At 45.7% G+C, this 24,656-nt stretch overlaps 2 protein-coding genes, 1 long non-coding RNA gene and 1 other non-coding gene across 8 annotated transcripts in view; 1 reads left to right on the top strand and 3 right to left on the bottom strand.

The window, feature by feature from the left end:
* LOC138416952 (uncharacterized) overlaps nt 1-1,360 on the bottom strand; it is a 3,454-nt gene extending 2,094 nt beyond the window's left edge. Inside the window, exons 1-2 of the long non-coding RNA XR_011247912.1 lie at nt 667-1,360; nt 59-177 (exon numbers count right to left, since the gene is read on the bottom strand). This is a non-coding gene — a long non-coding RNA (uncharacterized lncRNA). The remainder of the gene's footprint in view (nt 1-58; nt 178-666) is intronic.
* The window catches only part of SNX5 (sorting nexin 5), a 25,047-nt gene extending 17,347 nt beyond the window's left edge, over nt 1-7,700 (bottom strand). The window contains exons 1-2 of one of the 2 annotated variants that reach the window (XM_069546473.1): nt 7,160-7,700; nt 6,831-6,908 (exon numbers count right to left, since the gene is read on the bottom strand). In XM_069546473.1, coding sequence (XP_069402574.1) covers nt 6,831-6,881 — 51 coding nt within the window. In that variant the 5' untranslated portion in view covers nt 6,882-6,908; nt 7,160-7,700. The remainder of the gene's footprint in view (nt 1-6,830; nt 6,909-7,159) is intronic. The other variant, XM_069546474.1, reaches the window with a different exon arrangement.
* Nucleotides 1,125-1,360, bottom strand: LOC138417934 (small nucleolar RNA SNORD17). The gene has a single exon (XR_011248351.1). It is a non-coding gene; the product is annotated as a small nucleolar RNA SNORD17 (small nucleolar RNA).
* Nucleotides 6,601-17,910, top strand: MGME1 (mitochondrial genome maintenance exonuclease 1). 4 transcript variants are annotated; one of them, XM_069546472.1, is made up of 6 exons: nt 6,603-7,437; nt 7,914-8,034; nt 9,425-10,006; nt 13,343-13,562; nt 16,269-16,401; nt 16,749-17,910. In XM_069546472.1, exons 3-6 carry the CDS (start codon nt 9,493-9,495, stop codon nt 16,908-16,910), a joined length of 1,029 nt encoding a protein of 342 aa, XP_069402573.1. In that variant the 5' UTR covers nt 6,603-7,437; nt 7,914-8,034; nt 9,425-9,492; the 3' UTR covers nt 16,911-17,910. The 4 variants fall into 4 exon arrangements, with proteins under 4 accessions (XP_069402570.1, XP_069402573.1, XP_069402571.1 ...); XM_069546471.1 differs by having other exon boundaries at nt 7,408-7,588; XM_069546469.1 differs by lacking the exon at nt 7,914-8,034 and having other exon boundaries at nt 6,601-7,437.
* Nucleotides 17,911-24,656: the final 6,746 nt, after the last annotated feature.

The following is a 24,656-nucleotide window of genomic DNA, read 5'->3' on the forward strand; positions in this document are numbered from 1 at the left end:
TCTGCAGAGTTCTGAGCTGCCAAGGACACTCAGGGTCCAGATCTCACACCTGACTCACCTGGTACAAGGCCAAGTTAACACCATCTGCAAAACCCCCTCTTCAAAAGGTGAAGCAGTTCAGAGATGGCAAAGAGTACACCTCTGTGGCTGGACAACACACAAAGCTAGATTCAGAACCTTCGGTGGAAGATAAAGTATAATAAACGTTACCATTGGGTAGAGACTCCAGTTTACACTACTACCATAAGGCCAAATGACCAAAAAAATGTGAAGAAACCATCTCCACAGTGACTCTCATCTGCTAGAATGGGGTCTAGCTTAACATTACTTAAATCTAACCAGTTCTGTATGCATGCCTGCCTTTCACATTTAAGTGCCTCTCCCTTCTCTAGCCCCAGAGCAGAAAGCACCCAGCCAGTACGGGCTACACCAGGTTCTTCCCATCAAACTGATGCTCTCTGAAGGATGCTCCTTTGCTATCCCTTCACCTGACTGCCTAACATACCGAAGACCCCTACTGGGGACAGGACCAAAACCACAGATAACCCATGTAAGCAGCATGGAGCCATTATTTCATTTGGAAAGGGAGGGATGCCATGCCTAGTCCAATACACTTTAGTAAGGAAATAAATCCAAAAATGCTCTGCTGCAGAAAATCCAAATTACCGGATTTGTAGCAAGTTCTGAACGCAGACTCACATGAGGCAGCCTTATGAAACAGACACTGCTCTGTCACTGTTTCAGCTCACAGGAAGGAAGTGTTCTGTAAGAAATTCTAGTGTCACATCTATCTTTCTCTCAATTTCTCTTTATGGTTTTAGTTCTTCTGCCCTGAAGCTAACTGAAACCTGTCTGTGTTCTATGCCAGCTCAGCCCTGGAGCACCAGTACAGGAAAAACTGAACTATGAGCAACACAAGAGCTCTGCCCTTCCAGGTAGCACTGTATCTGTGGTTCATCTCCTCCCTCCACTACTGTCTCTCCCCTCCCTGCAATTCCAGCCCTGCTAATATTGTACCTCAGTCTTCAAGGAACACAGAACCAAAGACTTCGAGATCTCTCTACTCACAAACATAACAGCTATGGAAAGTCACTAACTAAAAACCAGGTAAAGAACTGCAGCAAGTGATCAGATTTCCACCACTCATCTTGGTGAGATGAGCCCACAGGGACCCATCCCTGCCGACACCAGCCATTCTTACCGGTAGTCCACCAACACACAAGCCGTCCACAGTAGAACACAGCAGACTGCAGGGCATTTGGCAACCACGTAACCCAGAGTTCCTAGAACAGGAACCCAGGCTTGGAAGAAGGTCAGTGCAGCGTACTCAGCGAATGGATAAACTGGATCATCATTTCACAAGGCTGCAAGCCCATGAGCTAGTCAGATGCCAAGATGGAACCAAAAAGAGATTAAGATGAATCATTGGCTAAAGTGAAATTCACTGAGAAATCCATCTAATTACAAGCTATCTGGATTATTTTCAAGAGTTCACAAGGTGAAAGGCTGAACTGCAAGACCTATAAACATCTCCTAGCACAGAAATTCTATTGAGAATCAACATACCACTGCTACAGAGGATGTAGCTGCCACACACGTGTGCACACACAGACTAGTTTCTTCCTTTCACAGCTGCTGCTGCTGCTGCTAAGTCGCTTCAGTTGTGTCCGACTCTGTGTGACCCCACAGACGGCAGCCCACCAGGCTCCCCCGTCCCTGGGATTCTCCAGACAAGAACACTGGAGTGGGTTGCCATTTCCTTCTTCAATGCATGAAAGTGAAAAGTGAAAGTGAAAGTCACTCAGTCATGTCCGACCCTCAGCGACCCCATGGACTGTAGCCTGCCAGGCTCCTCCGTCCATGGGATTTTCCAGGCAAGAGTACTGGAGTGGCTAAAACCATTCATGTACTGCTTCCCTGATAGCTCAAGTGGTAAAGTACCCGCCTGCAATGCAGGAGACCCTGGTTCAATTCCTGAGTTGGAAGATCCACTGGAGAAGGGATAGGCTACCTACTGCAGTATTCTTGGGCTTCCCTGGTGGCTCAGCTGGTAAACAATCTGACTGCAATGTGGGAGACCTGGGTTGGATCCCTGGATTGGCAAGATCCCCGGGAGAAGGGAAAGGCAGAATACTGCAGTATTCTGGCTTGGAGAACGACAGGGACTGTATAGTCCATGGGGTCACAAGAGTCTGACACAACTGAATGACCTTCACTTCACCTACTATTCGATCTCATGAAGTCTCCCTACCAGAAGTTCCCACTCTATCAAGTCCACAACTCTTTACAGAGCAGTCTTACTTTATGTTCAACCCAAGATCAAAGAGGAAAATTTGAGAAAAAAATCTACCTTTACCATCAACAAAGATTACTCAGCAACATGGATAGAGCTGCCAGAGCTTAGGATTGTGTCATCTGAGTTTGAGACACAAAAGGCAACAGAGAGAATAGAAGGCTGCCTGTTCCTGGTGGACTTCTTGTGTTCAGGTAAAGGTACCACACGTGCCAGATCTTTCAGATGTAAGTATTTTAACCTCATTTTATCACTCACCAGCTACCCGGCACCCCCCAGCACACATGCGAACTTTTTACGTCCTGCTCTTGAGGGTAAGGCTGGCAACACTTGCATTTGTGCCCCATACCACGGGCACTATAACTAGACACAAGGGCTTGTGGAGCTACCCCTCACAAACAAGTAAACCATAAACTCTTCTGACAGAAAACACGTACCACAGTTTAGCATAAGCAACTATTGAGAAAACTACAGTTTTCTCTCCAGACCATGTATTAGTGTCTGAACAATTTACACCAAATGTGTAAAAAGAGGGGAAGTCAAGCCAAGGACCCAATGTCTGCACTGAAGGTCAGTTGCTCTTGCACCTTCACTCTTACCTATGTATTTATGTTTTGCCTTTGGGGTACGAGACAGTTGAGAAATTTCACTTTCCCCTTTTAGAGGGGGAAATCTCTTCGTAAGAGTTACTCCGTGGGGACTTCCCTGATGGTACAGTGACTGCGACTGCGCTACCCAGTGCTGGGGGGCATAGGTTTGATCTCTGGTCAGGGAGCTGGGCAGCTAAAATACATAAATAATCGTGTTTTTTTTTTTTTTTAAGGAGTAACTCAATGGCTAGTTAGAAAACATACAGGTGTTGGGGGTGAAGTATCCTTTTCAGGGTGGGGGTTAAGGAGCAAGTTTCTCACAGTAATGTAAAGATACTTCTCAATTTAGACCCATAGAAAACAAATCTGCTATTCATGCAAGACAAGTTGTCCCAGCATCCCTTCCCTCTATAAAGCTGGGTTCACTGAAAGGTTGCTTCCGTAAATTCTACCTAACTTCACTGCCTGTGCCTGTCACCACTGTTCAATGGTACTATATCCTAATTTCCTCAAGCAATCAGGACAACAGAGAGCAATACATTTAAAAAGCAGACTTTTAAACCACGTTCTACCCTGCAGCACAGTCTCAGTCAACTCAATTCTGCCCCACACCACTTTGGCATCAGAGCCTCAGGTTTCCACTGTCCAAAGTGGCCGGGGAACTCCAACAGGCTAAGCGCAGCAGCCTTTGTAACCCTCCACTACCCAGAACCCTTCAGCATCTTTTGATCAGGTTCCTCAATACTGAGTGAAAGCTAATTCTATTAATGTCAAAGATAGTCAACAATGCTTATGTTTTATGCTATTTCTTTAGAATTTCTCAAACATCTAAAAAACCTAGAAACAAATTGGCACATTAAAGATTAGCCTCTAACATAAGCTGACCTACCCACCATACCATCTTAGAAAGTCTAAACTGGTGATTCTCAACCAAGACATTTGACAATGTCTGCATTTATTTTTGACAGCCACTAAGGAAGCCCAAAATGTCTGTCAGCAGTGCTCAGATTAAGAAACCCTGGTTCAAGCTGAAGCTCTACATTATTAGATCTTGGTCTTACTAGGTCTCATACCAAAGAACTTAGATCTCAGAATCCAAAAAATTCTCACATAATCTCCCTGGGCCATTTCTTCCCGCAGCAGATCAAGTGGGCAGATCGTGATCTGTCTCGGTAATACTCACAAAAGGAGATCTTAAGACACTCTGTGCAATTTGCTGATCCAGAACTAAGGCGTGGGCAACTCTGAGAAGTCATACTTCTAGAATTTAAAGTCATGCCATAAACAGTGGAAAATTTCAGCCCACAAGAATCAGTTACTCTGGACTTTGCAGTATTGGTGAAAATTCAGGTTGTCTCTGTAATGTAAGTTATAGGACACTCCATCTAGGCTGGTAGAGTGGTGTCCCTACAGACAACTTCCACACGTGTTAATTGCCTACAAACCAGAGCATCAGCAGGTAAAACATTAATGACTGGCTCTGAAAAGGAAAACACCATCCAAAGCCTAGGTAACCAACTAGTGAAAAGTTAAGGTGAAAGTAACAAGGCTAGGCTGCGGTGGGGAGCGGGCTTACAAAGCTGTGTACACTGGCACATTGACTTCAGCTCACTAACAAGAGTCACAAAATACCCCAGGAGACAATCAGGACCCACCCTCCATTTGCCACAGATTGGCAAGACTCACAGGATCACAACAGACACACAGTCTGTGGGTGGGAACCTAAGTGTGATGTTGAAAGGACCTTGAGGTCAACAGGAGACCTGGAGAACATGCAAACGACTGGAGGCCTGAATAAATATCTCAGGGGAACAAGGTTCTGCATAACCCAATTTTTCCCCCTAACCATTAAAAACTACAGACACCTTAGGATGTTGATCCAGCCAGTGTATGTTTTGGCCCGGAAGGTGGGGGGAGGCGGGGCCTCAGTACTGCACTAATTTATCTTGGAGATGAACCTGATGGTATCAAAGTTTTAGTTAACTGTTCCAGGGGCTGGACTTGGCAAAACCTTACTTTTCTAGACTTAAGGACCATAACACAACCTTTCCCATCAGTACAGGATTAGTTAAAAACCAAATTAATCATGCAACTGCTTTCTGGGCAAGGGACAAATCAACACCATCAGCTCAAATGGAAACCACTAAATGGAAGCACCAGGCTACTGGATACAGGCCAATTCTCCTGTTTTGCAAGCCAAAAATTCTGTAGAGGGATTAAAAATCCTCGAGATCAACTATGCTCCCTGACTTATTAGTGGGGCCAACTTTGAAGAACCCCTATCCTCATGGAAATCCCTAAGCAGATAATCGCAAAGTTTAAACTTCTAATATTTTCAGCAAAAAAGCAAAATTTTTCAGTTAACTAACAAAGCTGTATTACAGCAATATAACTGTCTGCCCAAGATCTGTCCGTCTGTTATTTCACTCTTGTCCCATTTGGAACTCCCTTTTTTTGGTGAACATTAAAAACCATTTTAATGTTGGTTTCTTAAAAACCTCAGAGCTCAGTTGGTAAAGAATCTGCCTGCAATGTGGGAGACCTGGGTTCGATCCCTGGTTTGGGAAGAGCCCCTGGAGAAGGGAAAGTCTATCCACTCCAGTATTCTGGCCTGGAAAATTCCATGGACTATACAGTCCATGGGGTCGAAGAGTCGAACAAGCCTGAACTTTCACTTCAAAAACCATCTTAATCCACATCACAGGACCAGTATCCGAGATGAGAAAGAAAAATGAAGCTGTGTTAAGAGTAACATTTAAGTTTCCTATTTCCTTACTTCTCCAATTAAAAAAAAAAACGGGGCAATAATTCTATATAGTCCTTTCCTGTAGTCACTAAAACCAGAAGGAAGTAGCCTTCACAATCCTGTCCTGCTGGAGGGTCAGAGGGTGGTGAAGGTACTTAAAACCAATCAGGGATATACAATACTAACAAACGGAAAAGTCGACTGAAGTTTTAAACAGCATGTAAAACTAATTATGGGTCGAAAAAGGAGATGCAAGGTGAGGGATATCAAAATTTCTATTTGGTCACCTAAACTTCTAGAGAGAAAACTACCTTTGGAATCGTCTAGCAAAAGTCTTCTCAAGCTCCCACTTCTGGCTTTAGGGAGGGGAAAAAAAAAAATTCTTTCAGCTTTGAAAGAAATAAACACACCCCCAACGAAAACGCTCTCCTCACACTTTCAGTAACTAACCCAGCAGCGGTACAACCGTCACCTACTAGATGAAAAGGTCTGTCCAAAGACCTGTGGACCATAAAACGTGCTTTGGTTTCTAAAGCGATGACTTTCAGACTAAATCTGAGAGCACCTCGAGTTTCTAGATTACCGTTTTTCAATTTTCTGTTAGAAAAACTTTTTTGTTGACGGTTCTGCACAAACCGCGGTGGCTCACACCAACCCCTGTATTCTCCAAAGTAACTGGCCAAGACAGGACCAATAAAAGCGGAGACCTAATTCGATCTTTAATTGGCTACGATGACAGGCATTTATTGCACTGGTTACCTTTTAGATCTCCAGATGCGAGTGGCAGGGAAGAATAATTTAACATCCACACACGTGTAAAGGGCGAAAAGTTCAGCTATTTGAGAACCTCATAAAATGACCCAAGTCCCGCAGCGGCGCACTGAGCGCTTAGTGAAGTTGCAGGGCACACGAGTCCGACTTCGGCCTGGGCGGAATTTCCCCAGAATTTCTGGAAGGGTGGGGGCGGTTCGGAGCTCCTTTGCACCATGCAAAGTGGGTCTCACGTGCACCGCCGGGCTCCCCGGGGGAGAGCTGTGTACCGCACAGGCGCAGCGTGCGCCCTCGGCCCGAGTCCCGGGAGCGCCCCGGACCATGCGAAAGGAGGGCGGCGGGGTACCCTGGGGGCCCGCGAAAGGAGCGTGGGGCCCAGAGGCCCGGTGGGGCCTCCCGGCCCGGAGCCCGAGCACGGCCAGGGCCTCACCTTACTGCGGTCCTCCTCCTGCTGCTGCAACACCTCGGGAACCGCGGCCATGGCGACGCGGGTCTCGAGCGGGGCCGCCTGGGTGTGCGAGGAGAGAAGAGGCTGGGCCGCCGCCACCGCCGGGGCGCCTCTCAGGGGAAGGGGCGGCCGCGGCCCCGCCTCCGCCAGCCTCCCTGCCCGACGGCGGAGGGAAGCCTCGAGATTCCGCCACCGTCCCAGCAGCCCCGGGAAAGGCGAGCGGCGCCCCCACGTGCTCCCCCAGGGCGGCCTCCCCCGTCCCCGCTGCCGTCCATCTTGGAGCCGGGCAAAGAAGCGACGCGGGGGCCTACCCTCGCTCCGGGCCACCCGGAAGCCGCCAACCGCAGGGCCGCCCTGGGGACGCGGAAGCCCAGGAGCTCTAGTAGCGAGGCGCGTCTCAAGAAAGGGCGCGCGCGTCTGTGCCGGAGGAATTTATTACTCAGCCAGAGCCCAAGATGGCGACGAGCTCTGACGTCACGAGACCTCGCGAGAGAGAGAAATGGCGCGATTTGGAGACGCCCGCGCTCTCGCCGGAGGGAGAGTTCCCCCCCGACTGAGCGCCGGAGAATGGACGAAGCTGGGGGACCAGGTATAGGGGCGGGGCATGAGCGCCGCAGTGCTTGCTGGGGCCGCCGTGCCTGGGCGGGGCCTAGCCTGAGGGCAAAGCGCGGGACGGACGAAAGGACCAGCCCGCGGGGTCGTTCGCGCGCTGAAGCTAGCGGAGGGCACCGGCTTCTGAGGTACCTCCCTGCCGGCCGTTCCCTACTGTGATTCTCGCGCGAGGGTCCGCCGCCGGCCTGGTCCTGTGGGGCTCCGCCGAAGCGCGTACATGGCGGCGGGGCCCTGCTGACCGCCCCTGGCGGTTCAAACCGGTTGGGAGCGCGAGTGCCCAGTGTTGAATGGATCCTAGCGGCGCCCACTGTAGGGGGTGTGAGGGGTTAGATGAGAGCTCTCCCTCCATGCTACTTTTCAGAGAGTCTGGTTTTCAATCTTCTGGTTTCCTGGGGAGAAGTGGGGAGGAATAAATGGGAGATTTGGGAGTGACATATTGTTGCTCTTGTTCAGTCGTGCACGACTCTTTGCGACCCATGGACTGCAGCCCAGCAGGTGGACTGCAGCACGCCAGACCTCTGTCCTCCACTGTCTTCTGGCGTTTGATCGAATCCATGCCCATCAAGTTGGTGAGGTGAGCTTCCCTGGTGGCTCAGGCGGTGAAGATCTCTCACCGTCTTATCTTCTCTTGCCGCCTTCTGCCTTTGCCTTCAAGCTTTCCCAGCATCAGGGTCTTATTGGAAAGACCCAGTCTTTCCTTATTGGAAAGACCGCTCTTCACATCAGGTGGCCAAACTATTGGAACTTCAGCAGCAGCCCTTCCAGTGACTATTCAAGGTTGATTTCCTTTAGGATTGATTGGGTTTGATCTCTTGGCTGTCTAAGGGACTCTCAAGAGTCTTCTTCAGCACCGCAATTTGAAAGGGTTGTGACACATACCCTACTACTTCTGAAGAAGGAAATGGCAACCCACTCCAGTATTTTTGTCTGGAGAGTCCATGGCGTAGCAAAGAGTCGGACACCACAGCACATAGGCAAACAAGGACCTGCTGTAAAGCACAGAAAACTCTGTTCGATACTCTGCAATGGCCTATATGGGATAAGAATCTTAAAAGAGAGGGGATATATGTGTATGTATAACGGAGTCACTTTGCTCTACACCTAAAACTAATATAACATTGTAAATCAGCTATACTCCAATAAAAATTTTTTTTCAGAAATCTGATGTTTAGGGATTAGTGGTTAAACTGCTAGTGTGACCACCAGGCCCCTCTAGCATCCTGTCCTGTGTTTCTTTGTATCACACAGAGCTCCCTTCATAGGCGGCAGTTGGCACCATAGTGAATTTTAGGGACACGTTGTCCCAAGCTGTCTACTAGTTCACGTTTAACAAATCCTGGTCCTTCAAAAGTAGTTTTGTACAGATAGTACCAATTCCAAGCTCAGCTGCAGGACAAGACAAGAAATTGACTGATAAGCTGTTGAGACAAGGAATAGCAATTTTATTTGGAAAGCCAGCAGACCTAGAGGATGGTGGACTAATGCCCCAAAGAGCCATTTTTCCAGAGTTAGAATTGAGACTCCTTTTATCCTAAAAGGAGGGAGTGTCACTGGTTGTTGCAAACTTCTTGGTGCAGGAATCCTTTGTTGTAGCTGCCCGGGGAGGTCTGGTCACAATGCTCCTAAAAACCTCAAACAAGACAATTATTTTCTGTCCTGTAACTTTTTATGCTTGGAAACATGTTAATACCTTTAAAGATCAGAACTCTGAGGATGGGCTCTCCTGTATATTCCAAGCTATAGGCATAACATTCTCCTACAAAAGGTGTAAAGACCATATTAAGCCCTGGCAGGGAGCTACAGTTAGAATTAAAAGAATAGATCCAATATGGAGTCAGGTTTGTTCTCTGTTAAACATGTCTAAAAAGTTATTGAACACAATTTTAAAGAGCAATATACAGTTGCAGCTTTCACTTTCATGGTTCAAACATTTAACACATCTAACACCACTTTCTCTTTGATAGGAAAGCAAAAGTTAAAAAGGCCTTCAACATTACAAGTATACCAGAGGGAAGTGAAAAAAAGTCTAAAGATGAAGGTATTTCAGACCATCTGTAGACAGCTTCAAAGTTCAAAGAGGTTTTTTGTAGAAGCAGCCCCCTGTGTTGTTTTCTCCACTTCCTCTTATTTGCGTGGCCGGAAGAAAAGAGTGAACCCTTATGAACAAGTGGACCAGGAAAAATACTCTGATTTGGTCAGGTCTGTCTTGTCATTCAGAGACCATGCTCGGACTCCACAGACTCTGTTCGAGGAAGATGCTTTACTCTATGGACCGGTGAGTAAGAGTAAGGCCCCAAAGCAAGAAGAAGAAGCAGGAGTTCCACAAAACTGGTTTCCTCTGTTCAATCCAGAGAAAAGCATAAAACCAAACCCAGCAAGGGATCCTCCAGTTCCTCTGAAAATCCCTTTGCAAAGGAATTCGATACCAAGTGTGACCCGAGTCCTGCAGCAGACCATGACGTCAGAACAGACTTTCTACCTGGAGAAGTGGAGGCAGCGCATGATTCTGGAACTGGGAGAGGATGGCTTTGCTGAATATACTTCAAGTAATCTTCTCAATCCTGATGCTTACAGTTATTATGTTTCCCAGAGTAGAAGGCACCCCTATAGCTAGTGAGGAGCTGCTTTCAGATGATAGTATTAACAGCATTTTTTTATAACTCACTTCTTTATCATGACAACCCTATGAAGCACAGTTACAATTATCCCCATTTTACAGATAAAGCAGAGAGATCAAGCACTTTGACTAAACGATGTATAAAATTCATTTGTTTTATAAGCTGTAGACTTCAGTATTAGAATTTCCTGTTTTGTTTTTTTGATGGAATAGTCAATCATCACATAATGGAGTTCTAGTTGTTGCTAGGCATTCTGTTCAGAATCTAGTAAATGCCCCCTTGGTCTGCTTATCAGCAGAGACTGACTCGTAAATTTAAAGACTGGCAATAAGTCAGAACGTGTGATCTGTATTTAGATCTTAGTAAACCGAGGTAGATGTTCAGAGCCTGCAACTCCTGTCCTAACTCACTAACTTGGACAACCAAAGAGAATAGCTTTTGTAAAACATATTCCACCCAAAAGCAAGGTGAAAGAAGAGACTGTTAGTACAGGTGAATTCGCTGCTGTCCCAGCAGGATCACAGTTGTTAAAGCTGAGTTTGCACTGAGCATCCTTTAGTCCCCGCTTCCTAGAGTGCAGGACATGCACCCATACTGGTCCAGAAGCACTTTAATTTTTAATACAGAAGTAATACTTTGAGGCATCTTAGAACAAAGATATGTGTGTGCATAGCACATTAAACTTGTGGTCACATGTGTTTTAAAGGAAAAATGTTAAGTATTTAGGTGGCGTTTGGATATGGCGAAAATGGTCAAGCCCCATATAAATTCCTCAGCTGCCTCAGCCAAGGACTGGATGCCAGAGCTGACTACCTTCTTAACCTGGTTAATTAGTAACAACCACCAAATTTCTCAGCTTGTTAAATGAGCAACATTTTTAAAAAATATTTTAATGGCATTTTAAGTTTTTTATCTGAAACACTAGCATTTAAAATGGACATTGTTTCCTATGGAAAGTTTTGTTTTGTTTTATTCTCTTTAAACCAGAAATATTACAGCTTGTGGGAATCTAAGAAACCTGCTGGGATGTTACATACCTAGGTCTGTAGCTCTTGGCACAAAGGAAGGAAGTACTTTGCTGGCTCTTTGATAAAGGGTAGGAGTTGTTTGGTTTGAGCCAGCCCACTATCCCAGGCAGAAAGAAAACTGGTTGACTCCATGAAGTCAACTTTATAGATCTAGATTACTATGATATGATTTCTCCGTCAATTTAGGATCAACCTTAAACAGGCAGAATTAATTTTTTTTTTTTTTTAATAATAGGGCAATCACATACAGATTCATGTCATGGCCCAAAATGAAGAAAGAATAAGAGCAGGAAGGGACGTCCCTGGCAGTCCAGTGGCTCCACTGCAGCAGTGCTAGTTCCATCCCTGGTCAGGGAACTAAGATGCCACATGCTGCACAGTGTGACCAGAAAAACCCCAAAACAGGGTCATTTTCCCAAGCACCAATTTACCTTTTGAAGATTGCAGAGGATAAGAAAGTCTGACTTTGATTTATACTTGTGTTGATCCTAGAGGGAAAGCTGGCGGTTATTTTTTCCGGGGTTGCTTTTTTTTGTTTTTTGTTTTTTTTGCTACATTGAATAGTTTTTTAATTCTAAAATACCCATGCTTGTCAGTTAGAATATAGGAGATTCATGATTTTTTTGTTGTTAATATAAGACTTGAAAACACTGCACTTTCATTCCTTTAATTTATTCAAGGAACACTCTAACTTAATTGCTATCTGCAATAACTCTTAAATCTTTTAAAATTTATTTTCACAAGTTGAATCATGTTTAATGTTCTTAGCTTTACAATCCTAAGGGATCCTGTAACCCAGATCCTCGTGTTTGTTGCCTCGCACCTTACACGTGAAGAGCTCGCCAGGGATAAAGACTGCACTGGAGAATGGGTTGTCTCTTAGCTTGGCTGTTGATAAAGCAGTTTTTTTCCTTCCTGTTTTTAACATGTTTGTGTTCTGCTTCATTAAAGCTAATCTGTAGATGAAAACTACACTTCTTTTCCCTGGGTTTTAATTCCATAAGCCTTAAACATTTGTAGGCCTTTTATGTACTGATAAATCCAGTTAAGCCAGGTAAATTTGGAGTGGAATAACTTAGGTCCTCAGTTGAATTTCACTTCACTTTCTAAGTTGTGTCCCTAAAGCAATTCCATTTTTTGCCAGTAATAGAACTGACCTTTCAAAACCTTTGTAAAAACTAGTTGGCAAAGGTAACATGGTTTGACATTGCCTCATTAGCTGAGATGACTCCCCATTTTCTGTGGGTGTGTCTCCAAGCACATATATTTCCTCCTCTGTTTCTGTGTGTCACTCTACCTGATGGCCCCTGAGTTTTCTTCTTGCTCTTCTGGGTGATGGGCTGGAATGAGCTTGGACTCTGAGGCCAGGCCCATGCAGCTTTTTGCTTTTGGGCAATTTAATAGCCACTGCCTGGGCCTCATTAAAATGGGAGTGAAGAGCCTTATCTTGCCAGGTTGCTGTGTTTGAAAGTTAACAGTTTGAAAGTGCCAAACAGCGCTTAGCATAGCAACACCCTCTGTCTTTCCTTCCTTAATCAAGAGTCAAGTGAATATATAATATATCTCGCACTTGTTGAATATGTTTATGTCCTCTTTTCTTAAAAGTGTGTGAGAGAAAAAAAAAAAAACGAGGACAGAGCCGCTATCTCAGGCTGCTTTCGTCCTAAAAGCAAGCGCAGGTGCAGAATGTCATGTTTTCCTCCCCTCCCCCAAGCCCCACAATGTTAATTCCTGCATGCCTTGATTTTCATGCCTTTCCTGTCACTAAGCCTATTGGTAAAGGATGCCTCCACCAGTGTTCATAAGTCAGATTTGGTTGTAAAAAGAACTATAAACAAGCGCAGTTCTCTAAATGTCTAACAACTATCACAGCTGGTTAACTTACTGGTTACCTACATTAAATGAATTCTAAAATTCACAGTGCTATGTGAATTCACTAGATATGGTCCTGTAGCCCCCCAAATCTTCAATTCTAGCTTTGGCCTAATTCTACTAGAAATGCTTCAGTTTAATCCATTGTATTATCTAAGCTCTTCTAGTCCCTGTTGTTCTCAAAATGCATTCTTAGGCATTCTTAGGAGGCTGAAATATGGTTTCTTAGAGGTTGTCACTTAAAGGAAATTCATGTGATTTTTAATTTCACTGTTCAGAGTCTTACAGAGTATTTGTTCTTTAGTACTAGCTTTGTTTGGGATATTTTGTTGTTGTTGTCCGTTTCCTCTGATTTTCTTTTCAGACATGTTTTTACAAGGGAAGCAATTTCATGGAGCCTTGGAAAGCATACTTTCACCCCAGGGGAACTTAAAAGAGAGAGATGAAAGTCTCCTTGAATCTGGCTATGTCCAAAGTGTGCAGCATGTTTTGAAAGACATCAGTGGAGTGCGGGCCCTGGAAAGTGCGGTGAAACATGAGACCTTACAGTATGTGGGTCTTCTGGACTGTGTGGCTGATTATCAGTAAGTATATTTGGTTTTTCACATCAAGTGTGGAGGTGAGAGAATTCTGGGTGGACGCACGGTTCCCATCCAGCACTAGTTTTTCCTCTCACCTCCTGCTTCAAGGTAGAGCCTGTGCAAAGTCGCATCAGGTGAGAGCCACATCATCCTTGTCAATCTGTGTGCCCAAGTCAGGGTGTTTGGCGGAGGAAAGGTGTAACTGTCCAGTATGGCTAGGATGGCCTGTTTTCCAGCATGTCCCCCCGCTCCCTATGCTCAGGCAAGGTACCAGCCATAAGATCCAATCTGATTCCTGCATTGTTTTTCCTGTTTTGCTAAAAATGACACCGTGGTCTGTTGGCCCTGAAAATCAACTTTCTTCAAGGCTTCCATGCAGTGTTTGACATGCATAGGAACACTGAGCTCACTAAAACTTCCTGTGATCTTTAAATTGCTGCTGTTACTGTTTTCCCCACTTATTCCAGATTTCGAGGGTAGATATAATCTGCAGATATCCATATTCCCCAAAAAAGCATGTGAGCAATAAAGAGGGTGGGGGCAAAATCTGTTAGTATAACCCATGGAACTCTAGTTAAAAGATACTGAGCTCTGGAGACAAGCTGCCTGAGTTTGGTTTCTGGGTTTTCTTCTTAACTTTGGGCTACTTACTTAGCTTCTCTGTACCTCCATTCATTCATCTGTAAAATAGGACAAATAATAGTACCTACCTCACAGGTTTGTTACAGAGGTTAAATGTAATCCTGGTACAGTACTTAAAATGCATACTATCTGCTCAGAAAGTGTTAGCTTTGTTATTTTGACCCTCTTCTCTCTTTTTAACTGCTGTTTAGTATGAATGAACTGTATTCACTTCCATATTGGGAGCTCTGGGTTATTTCTAGAGTTTCACAGTTACAAACTGTAGCAGTGACCAGGTCTCCTCGTGTTCTGTCCGGACAGTTTTTTCCGGCAGGTGCACAGGTTCATTGGTTTGTTTTGGTGAGCGACCTATGAGATATGAATAAATCCAGTCGATCTGAAGTAGGCCTGAGCACAAATAATTCTTAAATTCTCCAGGCACTTGTCACTTGCACCCGGCATAGCAAACCATTGCTCTATGGTACAGACCTGAAAGGGAAATTGCGGGGTCACAGGGAACGGGTGTTTTAACACTATGTCTCATCATTCCAGTCTGTTTTTCAAAATTAACTAGGCTAAGCACCTTTTCATTTGTTAAAGAGCTATTTGTGGACTGTCTTACTGCAATTTTAATTTGGGTTTATACTATTAAGATTTTTTTTACATAATATTAAGTTCTATAAGTTATAGCACATTTCTGGTACATGGCAGAAGTTGATACTGTAGGATATTTTGATTTTATCAAGGGAGAGAACTGGGAATGGTAGTCCCCTGGGGATGATGGGACCTCTCTTCGTTTGCAGAGATTGTCAAGCTTTACAGGATGGAAAACAGTTACAAAGATGATGTTATTACCTCCACATCTGTACCATCCGGTAGGGTAGCGGTGGGCCCCATAGGTCGCTAAGCGCTTGACTAGGGCTGGTCCAAACGGACGTGTGCTGTAAATACACAAACTAGATTTCAGTGAGTTCGCACAAAAAAGAATGTAAAATATCTCACTAACAACTTTTTAATGTTAATTATATACTTAAATGATCATATTTTGGATATATTGGGTTAAATAAAATGTTAAGATTTTACCTGTTTCTTTTTGGATGTAGCTACTGGAAAATTTTAAATGGTGTGTATAGCTCACATTTTCTTTCATTTAGACAGCGCTCCTCTAGCCTGGTTTTATAAATACCTTCAGTTCAGTTCAGTCGCTCAGTCGTGTCCAACTTTGTGACCCCATGAATTGCAGCACGCCAGGCCTCCCTGTCCATCACCAACTCTCGGAGTTCACTAAATACCTTGCATAGGTTCTAACTCCAGGGCTATGTTAACAAGGAGATCTCCCTCTGAACAGCTGGTTTTGAACCTGAAGTCAAGGCAGAGCAGTAAGCGCGCTTGAGGGTCACTGGTTCTCAACCCATCTGCCCTGCAGTCCTTTTAACATGGGGTTGGCAAGTGTAAAACCCCACCAGGATGGGGGAGAGGGAGGAAGGTACTGGTTATTTTACTAAAAAAAAAAGAAGTGGCAGGACTTTTTCTTTTCCCAAGATCCCTAATAGAAAATAATATATCCCTTCCCTGTGTGTAAACTTCTAGGACAGGAACCAGGTCTTCTCATTTGAATTTATACATATTGCTGCTACTTTTAAGTGTTGATGGACTTGAACTCCAGCTTTGGTTTCTGAGGCGCCATGATGCTTGGTCCCTTACAATGGGGACTTTGCTGCTGGTCTGTTGTGGTTCATTCTGATAGACATTTGAAGCAAAGCAGATGTAGTTTCAGTTCCCTTGTCAACTATTAAACTGTGGAGGTCCAAAGAGAAGCCTAGAAAGTTTAGAGGCTTGCTCTGGGGAGACTGGGCCCTCGCTGCAGCCCTGTGGTCAACCCCTTCACACCTCATCACTGACCTGAATGAGGGGCTCAACACCTCTTCAGTTCCAAGGAAAGCTCAGGAGGGCTGTCTGCTTGGAACTGGGGGCAATGGAAGCCATAGTCATTGGGTGACAAGCAGCAAACTATAGTAAGAAAAGGGTTAACCTAACAGTCTCAGTTTGAGCTGTCACCTTCAAGGGCTTCCTTTGGTTTCTCTCTAGGGGCAAGCTTTGTGTGATTGATTGGAAGACATCAGAGAAGCCAAAGCCTTTCATCCGAAACACATTTGACAACCCACTGCAAGTTGTGGCATATGTCGGTGCTCTGAACCACGACACCAACTACAGCTTTCAGGTCAGGACGCAGAGCCTGGCTTGCTTCAGGCTTTGCCCATGCCAGGCCATAGCGCCTTCAAGTTCTGTCCTGTGTGTGTCCGACTGCTTCCTCTGTTCTGTCCTTCTGCACTTCACAGAGCACTTTCCCCACTTCCTGGGCTTTTTGTTGTTAATAGTTCTTTAATGATCACAGCGGGTTCTTTATGTTCATCTTTCTGTTCTTGTGTATCATCAGCCCGACTTAGAAACTGAGGTGGGAGCTCTCAGTGCTGATTGTTTTGCTCTGGGCTTGCCCTGGAGTGAAAAGGGCTCGAGCTTCTGTCCTGCTGCCGCTGCAAACTCTGAAATCGCCCTGCTCTTTCCTAGGTTCAGTGCGGCTTGATCGTGGTGGCCTACAAAAACGGGTCCCCTGCCCACCCACATTTCATGGACGCCGAGCTCTGCTCCCAGTACTGGGCAAAGTGGCTTCTTCGACTGGAAGAATATACAAAGAAGGAAAAGAGCCAGAATATCCAGAAACTAGATTAGGGGCAGGAAGCCTCATGGGAACAGGAAGTGCTTGATCACAGTTGGGAAGTTGTGTCGCTGTTTGCTGTGATCTGAGATCAGGTGCCATAGGGTCTGAGAGCTACATCAACACAGGCGCAACCAGTAACTTGTTGGAATTATTGCAACTAAAAAGATGAAGCCAGAAAAGTTAAATTCAAAGAATTGGACTCGTGCCCATAAAAGACCAGCTCTGCTACCTCTGGCTGGCATTTTCCTGGATAAGGGGCAGACAGCACTGGACTGGCACAGTGTTGGTGACTCTCAGACCTTCTGTGTCCAGGGCAGGACATTCAGTCTTCGCACTGAGACATTCAGGGTGGTGAGGTTTGGTGTGCCAAGTGCTTTCCTGAGGCACACCGTGGGGATGGGGCCACACACCCCCAGGGTGTGTGTGCAGTGAGAATTCCTATCAGCTAACTGCTTCTGCCAGTGGAGGTTCCTAAATCATGCCTTAGGTTTTGGGGTTCCCTGTATTTCATATGAGGAAGAAAGCATCCATTTACCATTTTTAAAGAATAAACATGTGATCTCTTAGCCTCCAGTAAACATTGCTCTCCGGAAAGATGGTGCACACTCCCCCTATCGTTGCATTGCCCCTTGGCCTTCTTCCAGGTAATTCTCAGAAGTGGCTGGGCCTTCTCTGAGAATCATACTTCTGGGTATTTTGGTAGCTATCTTCTGGTTTCAGTCATGGAACCGTGTACATGGAGAAAATTGTTTATGAAATTTGCCAGCTACGGGGAATAATAATGACATGTTTTGGTTTCTTTTTTTCCGTGATCAGTGATAAAATTGATTAGTAGTCACTGGGTTTGGGAAACCTAAATAAACGCCCACTACCACCCTGAGGGATGGCTCCCTGTGTCATGGAGAAGGTTAGCACTTAAGTTACAGTTGCTATCTTAAAATAGTAGGTGCTACAATCACTTTTTGCTTTCATTAGCCATTAATTATAAGAAATAAAAGATGAAGTAAAGGCTTTTGGTTTTGCTTTTTATTTAAATATGTGCATTTACAGGGTGATTTCACAAACCTGGAATTGTTTAGATTTTGTTTGTAAATTCAGAATCTTAACCCATCTTAATCTTGACCCAGTAGCTTTGGGGTGTGTTATATGTATATGCACACACGGTCACCTCACAGGGAACGTGAGCTTTGAGTGGGGCGGAGGATTGAGGGAGACTTTGTGATGACCCTCCACACCTCTCATGCTTTTCAAGCGGCCTAGTGAGTGAATGAGTGAAAATTGCTCAGTCGTGTCCAACTCTGCAACCCCGTGGACTGTAGAATCCATGGAATTCTCCAGGCCAGAATACTGGAGTGGGTAGCCTTTCCCTTCACCAGGGGATCTTCCCCATGCAGGGATCAAACCCAGGTCTCCCACATTGCAGACAGATTCTTTACCAGCTGAGCCACAAAGGAAGCCTCTCAAGCAGCCTATATTCCTGTAATTTCCAAAGTCAGGAATCACATGAGACTATTCGGAGTGTCCCAGCTGGTGTGGCCCCAGCCCCACCAAGCACCACCCTGGAGTTCAGAAGCCCAGATCCAGCAAGTTCTCTCTGGTGAAGATAGTCACACCCTGGACCTGTCGTTCTGCACCCTGCGCTAGTTCAGTTCAGTCCCAAGCTAGTTCAGTTCAATCATTCAGCCATGTCTGAGTCTTTGTGACCCCATGGACTGTAGCATGCCAGGCCTCCCTGTCCATCACCAACTCTGGGAATTTACTCAAGCTCATGTCCATTGGGTCGGTGATGCCATTCAACCATCTCATCCTCTCTTGTCCCCTTCTCCCGCCTTCAGTCTTTCCCAGCATCAGGGTCTTTTCCACTAAATCAGCTCTTTACCTCAGGTGGCCAAAGTATTGGAGTTTCAGTTTCAGCATCAGTCCTTCCAATGAACAGCCAGGACTGATCTCCTTTAGGATGGACTGTTTTGATCTCCTTGCAGTCCAAGGGACTCGCAAGAGTCTTCTCCAACACCACAGTTCAAAAGCATCTGTTCTTCAGCGTTCAGCTTTCTTTATGGTCCAACTCTCACATCCATACATGACTACTGGAAAAACCATAGATTTGACTATATGGAACTTTGTTGGTAAAGTAATGTCTCTGCTTTTTAATACGCTGTCTAGGTTGACCATAGCTTTTCTTCCAGGGAGCAAGTGTCTTAATTTCATTACTGCAGTCACTGTTTGAGTGATTTTGGAGCCCAAGAAAATAAAAGTCTGTCACTGTTTCCATTGTTTCCCCATCTGTTTGCCATGAAGTGATGGGACCAGATGCCATGGTCTTAGTGTTTTGAATGTTGAGTTTTAAGCCAGCTTTTTCACTCTTTCACTTTCATCAGGAGGCTCTTTAGTTCCTCTTTGCTTTCTGCCATAAGAGTGGTATCATCTGCATATCTGAGATTACTGATATTCCCCCTGCAATCTTGATTCCAGTTTGTGCTTCATCCAGTCCAGCGTTTCGCATGATATACTCCGCATATAAGTTAAATAAGCAGGGTGACAACATACAGCCTTGACGTATTCCTTTCTCAATTTGGAACCAGTTCGTTGTTCCATGTCCGGTTCTACCTATTGCTTCTTGACCTGCATACAGATTTCTCAGGAGGCAGGTAAGGTAGTCTGGTAGCCCCATCTCTTGAAGAATTTTCCACAGCTTGTTGAGATCCATACAGTCAAAGGCTTTAGCATAGTCAATGAAGCAGAAGTAGATGTTTTTCTGGCGGTCTCTTGCTTTTTCTATGATCCGGCAGATGTTGGCAATTTGCTCCCAAGCTAAGGTGGCACCAATTGTGCCATGAAGGACCCTCAATCTGCCCAGGAAGCCCTGCTGGGGGCAAGGACAATTACAGCCTCCCTGCAGCCCCCACCGCTCAGCCTCCCCAGTGATGGATGCTCAGCCCTGGGGGTGTGGGGGGGGTCAAGCGAAATGCAGTTTCACTGCTGAGGCTCAGAAGAGCACATCTAAGGAGCCACAGGTTTTCAAGAGTCGCCGTGGCTGTTACCGGTGTCTGGATTCCTCCTGCTCCCAAGTGTGACGTGGCGTATTAACCTCCAGTGAAGTGAAACAGGACTTGCAGCAAGGAGAGAGTCTAATTGAGGATAATTCAAACATTTTGAAAAGGAGGTGCAGATAGCTCTCACAAAAGTGCAGAACAGCCAAACTGCCCTGAGCTTTGAGAGCATCCAGTAGATGCAAAGCTATCTGCTCAAAAACTATTCCCCTTTTTCATCTGCAGTCCTACACTTTTTTTTTTTTGGCCTGTGGCTTGTGGAATCTTAGTTCCCTGACCAGGGATTGAACCCAAGCCCTGGCACTGAAAGTGCAGAATCCTAACCACTGTACCACTGGGGAAACTTCCTATGCCTTATTATTATTAATGCATTTAGCAGCTAGCAAAAGCTCCATGGTGGCACTGAAAGCCAAATTTCAATTTTTTACCCCCCTCAGACTTGGCTTCTCGCTCAGAGCCATTAATCTGGGACCATTAACCTCTATAAACCTCTTCCAGTTCTAGGAAAGCTTGTCAACAAAATCCAACATAACGATTTTCTAAGCATTCACCCTAGTGAATACAGGAAGCAGGTTAGTCCTAAGTCATTGTGTTTCTAGGTAACCCATTTGCATGGAGAATCCCATGGACAGAGGAGCCTGGCGGGCTACACTCCATGGGGTCACAAAGAGTCGGACATAAAGAGAGCACATAAAGTCATTCTTACTTAATTTGCCTACAGGCTTTAGAAGGAGTTGGAGGGGATAATTTGTTTTAATCACTGATCTTTCCACCTGAGCAATGATACATTTGATTATAACCTACCCCACCGTCCTCCTACACACAAAAACCAAAGCAAGGTAGGTTGGACCTTTTATGTTTTAAGAAATACCTTAGCCGTTTGGAGTTGGTGCCTAAGGAGAAACACTGTCTTAAATCAAACCAATCAGTTACTAAGTAAAAGACAGAAGTGACTCTCCTGGGTTCCCACCACCTCCTTCCTTTCCTTCCAGGTTAACAAGATGTCCTGGCTGGCATCTAACCGCTCAACTTGAAAGCTATTTACACCAAAGAGAATTTCTAGGGAGACCACCTTATGTGAGCAAAGGCTTCCCTGGTGCCTTGACAATCATAGCTGTCAGGTTTAAGAAATGCATTTGTGAAGATCAATCATAAAACACTATTTGGAGTTAGAGTGGGATTTGAGATTTTTCCTTTTTGCTCAAGAGGTTTAGGGAGGGAGATGGGGAGACAGAGAAAAAAATAATAGGCATTACACATAAAAGCTCTTCTCCTTAATCCTGTTTCCCTCTCCCTTGCGATGTGTGTATGCCTGTTAAGTCACTTTAGTCGTGTCCGACTCTTTGCAACCCCGTGGACTGTAGCCTGCCAGGCTCCTCTGTCCAAGGGACTCTCCAGGAAGAATATTGGAATGGGTAGCCATTCCCTTCTCCAGGGGATCTTCCTGACCCAGGGATAGAACTCGGGTCTCTGGCATTGCAGGTAGATTCTTTAACCGTCTGAGCCACCAGGGAAGCCTCCATCATAAATAAACACCATCATAAATTTGGTGTGTTCTCTTTCTAGCATGTCCTTTTGCAGTCTTAAAACTTACACCTGGGCTGGTCTCCATGCATAACAGGCAGTTCTGCTTTCTGTGTTGGTTTCTACCTCTGTCTCAACACGAGTCTCAAGACCATCCAGGTTGATGGCCCTAAATCCAGCACAGGGCCCCCAGCCACTCTGCATGTCCCCTCCTACTTCACAGTCTCACCCGTGAGCTGTTAGACTGTTCTCTCCCACCGACGGCGCTGCAGTGAGCATGCCCACGTGTGCCTGTTCACAGGACACACGAGGCACATGCAGTGCAGCGGAAGCAGATGTGGGTCTTGGCCCTGCCACTTACCAGCTCTGTGACCTTGGGCAAGTTACCGGACCTCTCTGTGGCTGACTTCCTCATTTGTAAGTTGATGGGAAATGAGAGCATTTCTTTGAGCTGTGCAGATTAAATGTGGCTGCATGCCTGGCACACGACAGGCTTCATCTTCATCAAGATAAGGCCTGCCGTGTCCACCGGATCCCCATCGTGCCCGGCGTGAGCGTCACTGCCCAGTTCCCCCACCACTGTGATGTCAGCTCCCACCATGCTAAGTCTTTTCGGTTGTATCCAACTCATGGAGACCCCGTGGATTGTAGCCCTCAAGGCTCCTCTGTCCATAGGATTCTCCAGGCAAGAATACTGGAGTGGGTTGCCATTTCCTGCTCCAGAGATCTTCCCGACCCAAGGATCGAACCCTCGGCTCTTAATGTCTCCTGCATTGGCAGGTGGATTCTTTACCACTAGCGCCACCTGGGAAGCCCTTCCCGCTCCCACCAGTGCTGCTGAAATGTCCTGCTTTTCTGTATCTTCACTATTAGGAGCGCGTAACATGCTAACACGATGGGGTGAAAATTTTTACTTTATAGCTTCAAAAGTGTTATTGCTTGAATTGTCGTTTGTGTCGCTAAGTCGTGTCCAACTGCAACCCCAATAAATGTAGCCAGCCGCTAAGTCGCTTCAGTCGTGTCCGACTCTGTGCGACCCCATAGACAGCAGCCCACCAGGGTCCCCCATCCCTGGGATTCTCCAGGCAAGAACACTAGAGTGGGTTGCCATTTCCTTCTCCAATGCATGAAAGTGAAAAGTGAAAGTGAACCCGCAGGCTCCTCTAAAATCTGTGTTAAAACGGGACTGCCACCTAGTGGTGGGAGAAGATGGCCTGCAGTTAGGGCAAGAAGCCCAAGTACGGGTGGACCCACGCATACCTCATTGGGCATTTCAGTCATTCACACACATCTGAAGTGAAGCAAACCACATGAGAGTTCTTCTCTTCTCTTCTTCCCATTTGAGGCAGCTTGTGATTCCTCACTTTTTCTGGTATGACAGTGTGGAGACCTGGCTGCCCAGTGCTGGAGTGGGGTAGATTAGGAACAAAGCTGTTTACAGAACGGTGGCTTCTGAGGCTCCAGCCGGGGAGGCTTTCCCTGAGCAAACATCGTCCCATGGGGGGAGATTCAGGAGCAGGCAGTCATCAGGGCTGTGCTGAAAAACTGCCTCCCGGGGCTGAGCTGAGCCCCAGTCAACGTCCTTCCAAACCAAGACCTTGGACAGCCTGCTCTGAAGACTTCTAAGATCACAGCTGAAAAAGATGAATGCACGAAAATGTCCAGTCACTAAGTCATGTCCAACTCTTTGCGACCCCATGGCCTGCAGCACGCCAGGCTTCTCTGTCCATCACTGACTGACTCCCTGAGTTTCCTCAAACTCATGTCCGTTGAGTTGATGATGCCATCCAACCATCTCATCCCCTCTCACCCCCTTCTCTTACCCTCAGTTTTTCCCAGCATCAGGACCTTTTCCAATTAGTAAGTTCTTTGCATCAGGTGGCCAAAGTATTGGAGCTTCAGCTTCAGCATCAGTCTTTCCAATGAATATTCAGGGTTGATTTCCTTTAGGATTAACTGGTTGGACCTCCTTGCAGTCCAAGGGACTCTCAAGAGTCTTCTCTGACACCACAGTTCAAAAGCATCAATTTTTAGGTGCTCAGCCTTCTTTATGTTCCAACTCTCACATCCACTCATGACTACTGGAAAAACCATAGCTTTGACTAGACGGACCTTAGTCGTCAAAGTGATGTCCCTGCTTTTTAAAACACTATCTAGGTTTGACATAGCTGTTCTTCCAAGGAGCAAGTGTCCTTTAATTTTGTGGCTGCAGTCACTGTCTGCGCTGATTTTTGGAGCCCAAGAAAATGAAATCTGACACTTTCCAACATGAAAATATTAATCCATACTAATCAAGGTTACTATACATATTAAAAAGCCTCTAAAAAAATGTTCCATGAACAATAGGGTGTTAAAAAGCAATGACTGGGACTTCTCTGTGGCACAGTGGATAAGAATGCACCTGCCAATGCAGGGGACACGAATTCAATCCCTGGTCCCAGAAGATTCCACATGCCACAGAGCAGCTAAGCCTGTGTGCCGGACAGCACAACTATTGAGCCTGTGCTCTGAAACTTGGGAGCCGCAACAACTGAAGCCTGTGTGCCCTAGAGCTCATGCTCAGTAACACGTGAAGCCACCGCAATGAGAAGCCCGCTCACCCCAACTAGAAAGACCGCACAAAGCAATGAAGACCCAGCACAACCAAAAATAAATAAAATTATTTTTTGTTAAAGCAATGATTAACATAACACTGTAAAGAAACTGTACTCCAATAAAAAATTTTAATTAATTGATTTCCACACTTAAAAAAGCAATGATGCTGAGATGTCATATAACATGTCTGTAAGAAGTCAGGACTGTCACTAAATGAATGGGATAGGAAACGATAGAAAAAGAAAGTCTAAACAACAAGCAAAGGTCAACTGTGATTAGAAACATCCATTTAGGCCAGTCCCATCTATAGCATGGGCTCCCATGTCTCTGAGTTATTGTTTGCACTGAAGCCTTTGCCGAAAACAATTTCCCTTCATCCCTTTGTTTGACCAAGCCTTAGCTCTTTAAGTGCTTGGACCTGAACCCCAGCCTGCCCTGACCAGTACAGAGCGGAGACGGGGAGCCTCAGCATCGGGCGGGCTGGATCCAAGTCCAGCCTTGCAGTGTCAGGCAAGTCACTCCCCTCCCCTGTGTCTCTCTCCTCATCAGGTAATGGGGACAGTTCTGACCCCAGTGCTGTCGGGAAAA

Source organism: Ovis canadensis, chromosome 13 (assembly GCF_042477335.2).
Source record: "Ovis canadensis isolate MfBH-ARS-UI-01 breed Bighorn chromosome 13, ARS-UI_OviCan_v2, whole genome shotgun sequence".
Classification (NCBI taxonomy): Eukaryota; Metazoa; Chordata; class Mammalia; order Artiodactyla; family Bovidae; genus Ovis; species Ovis canadensis.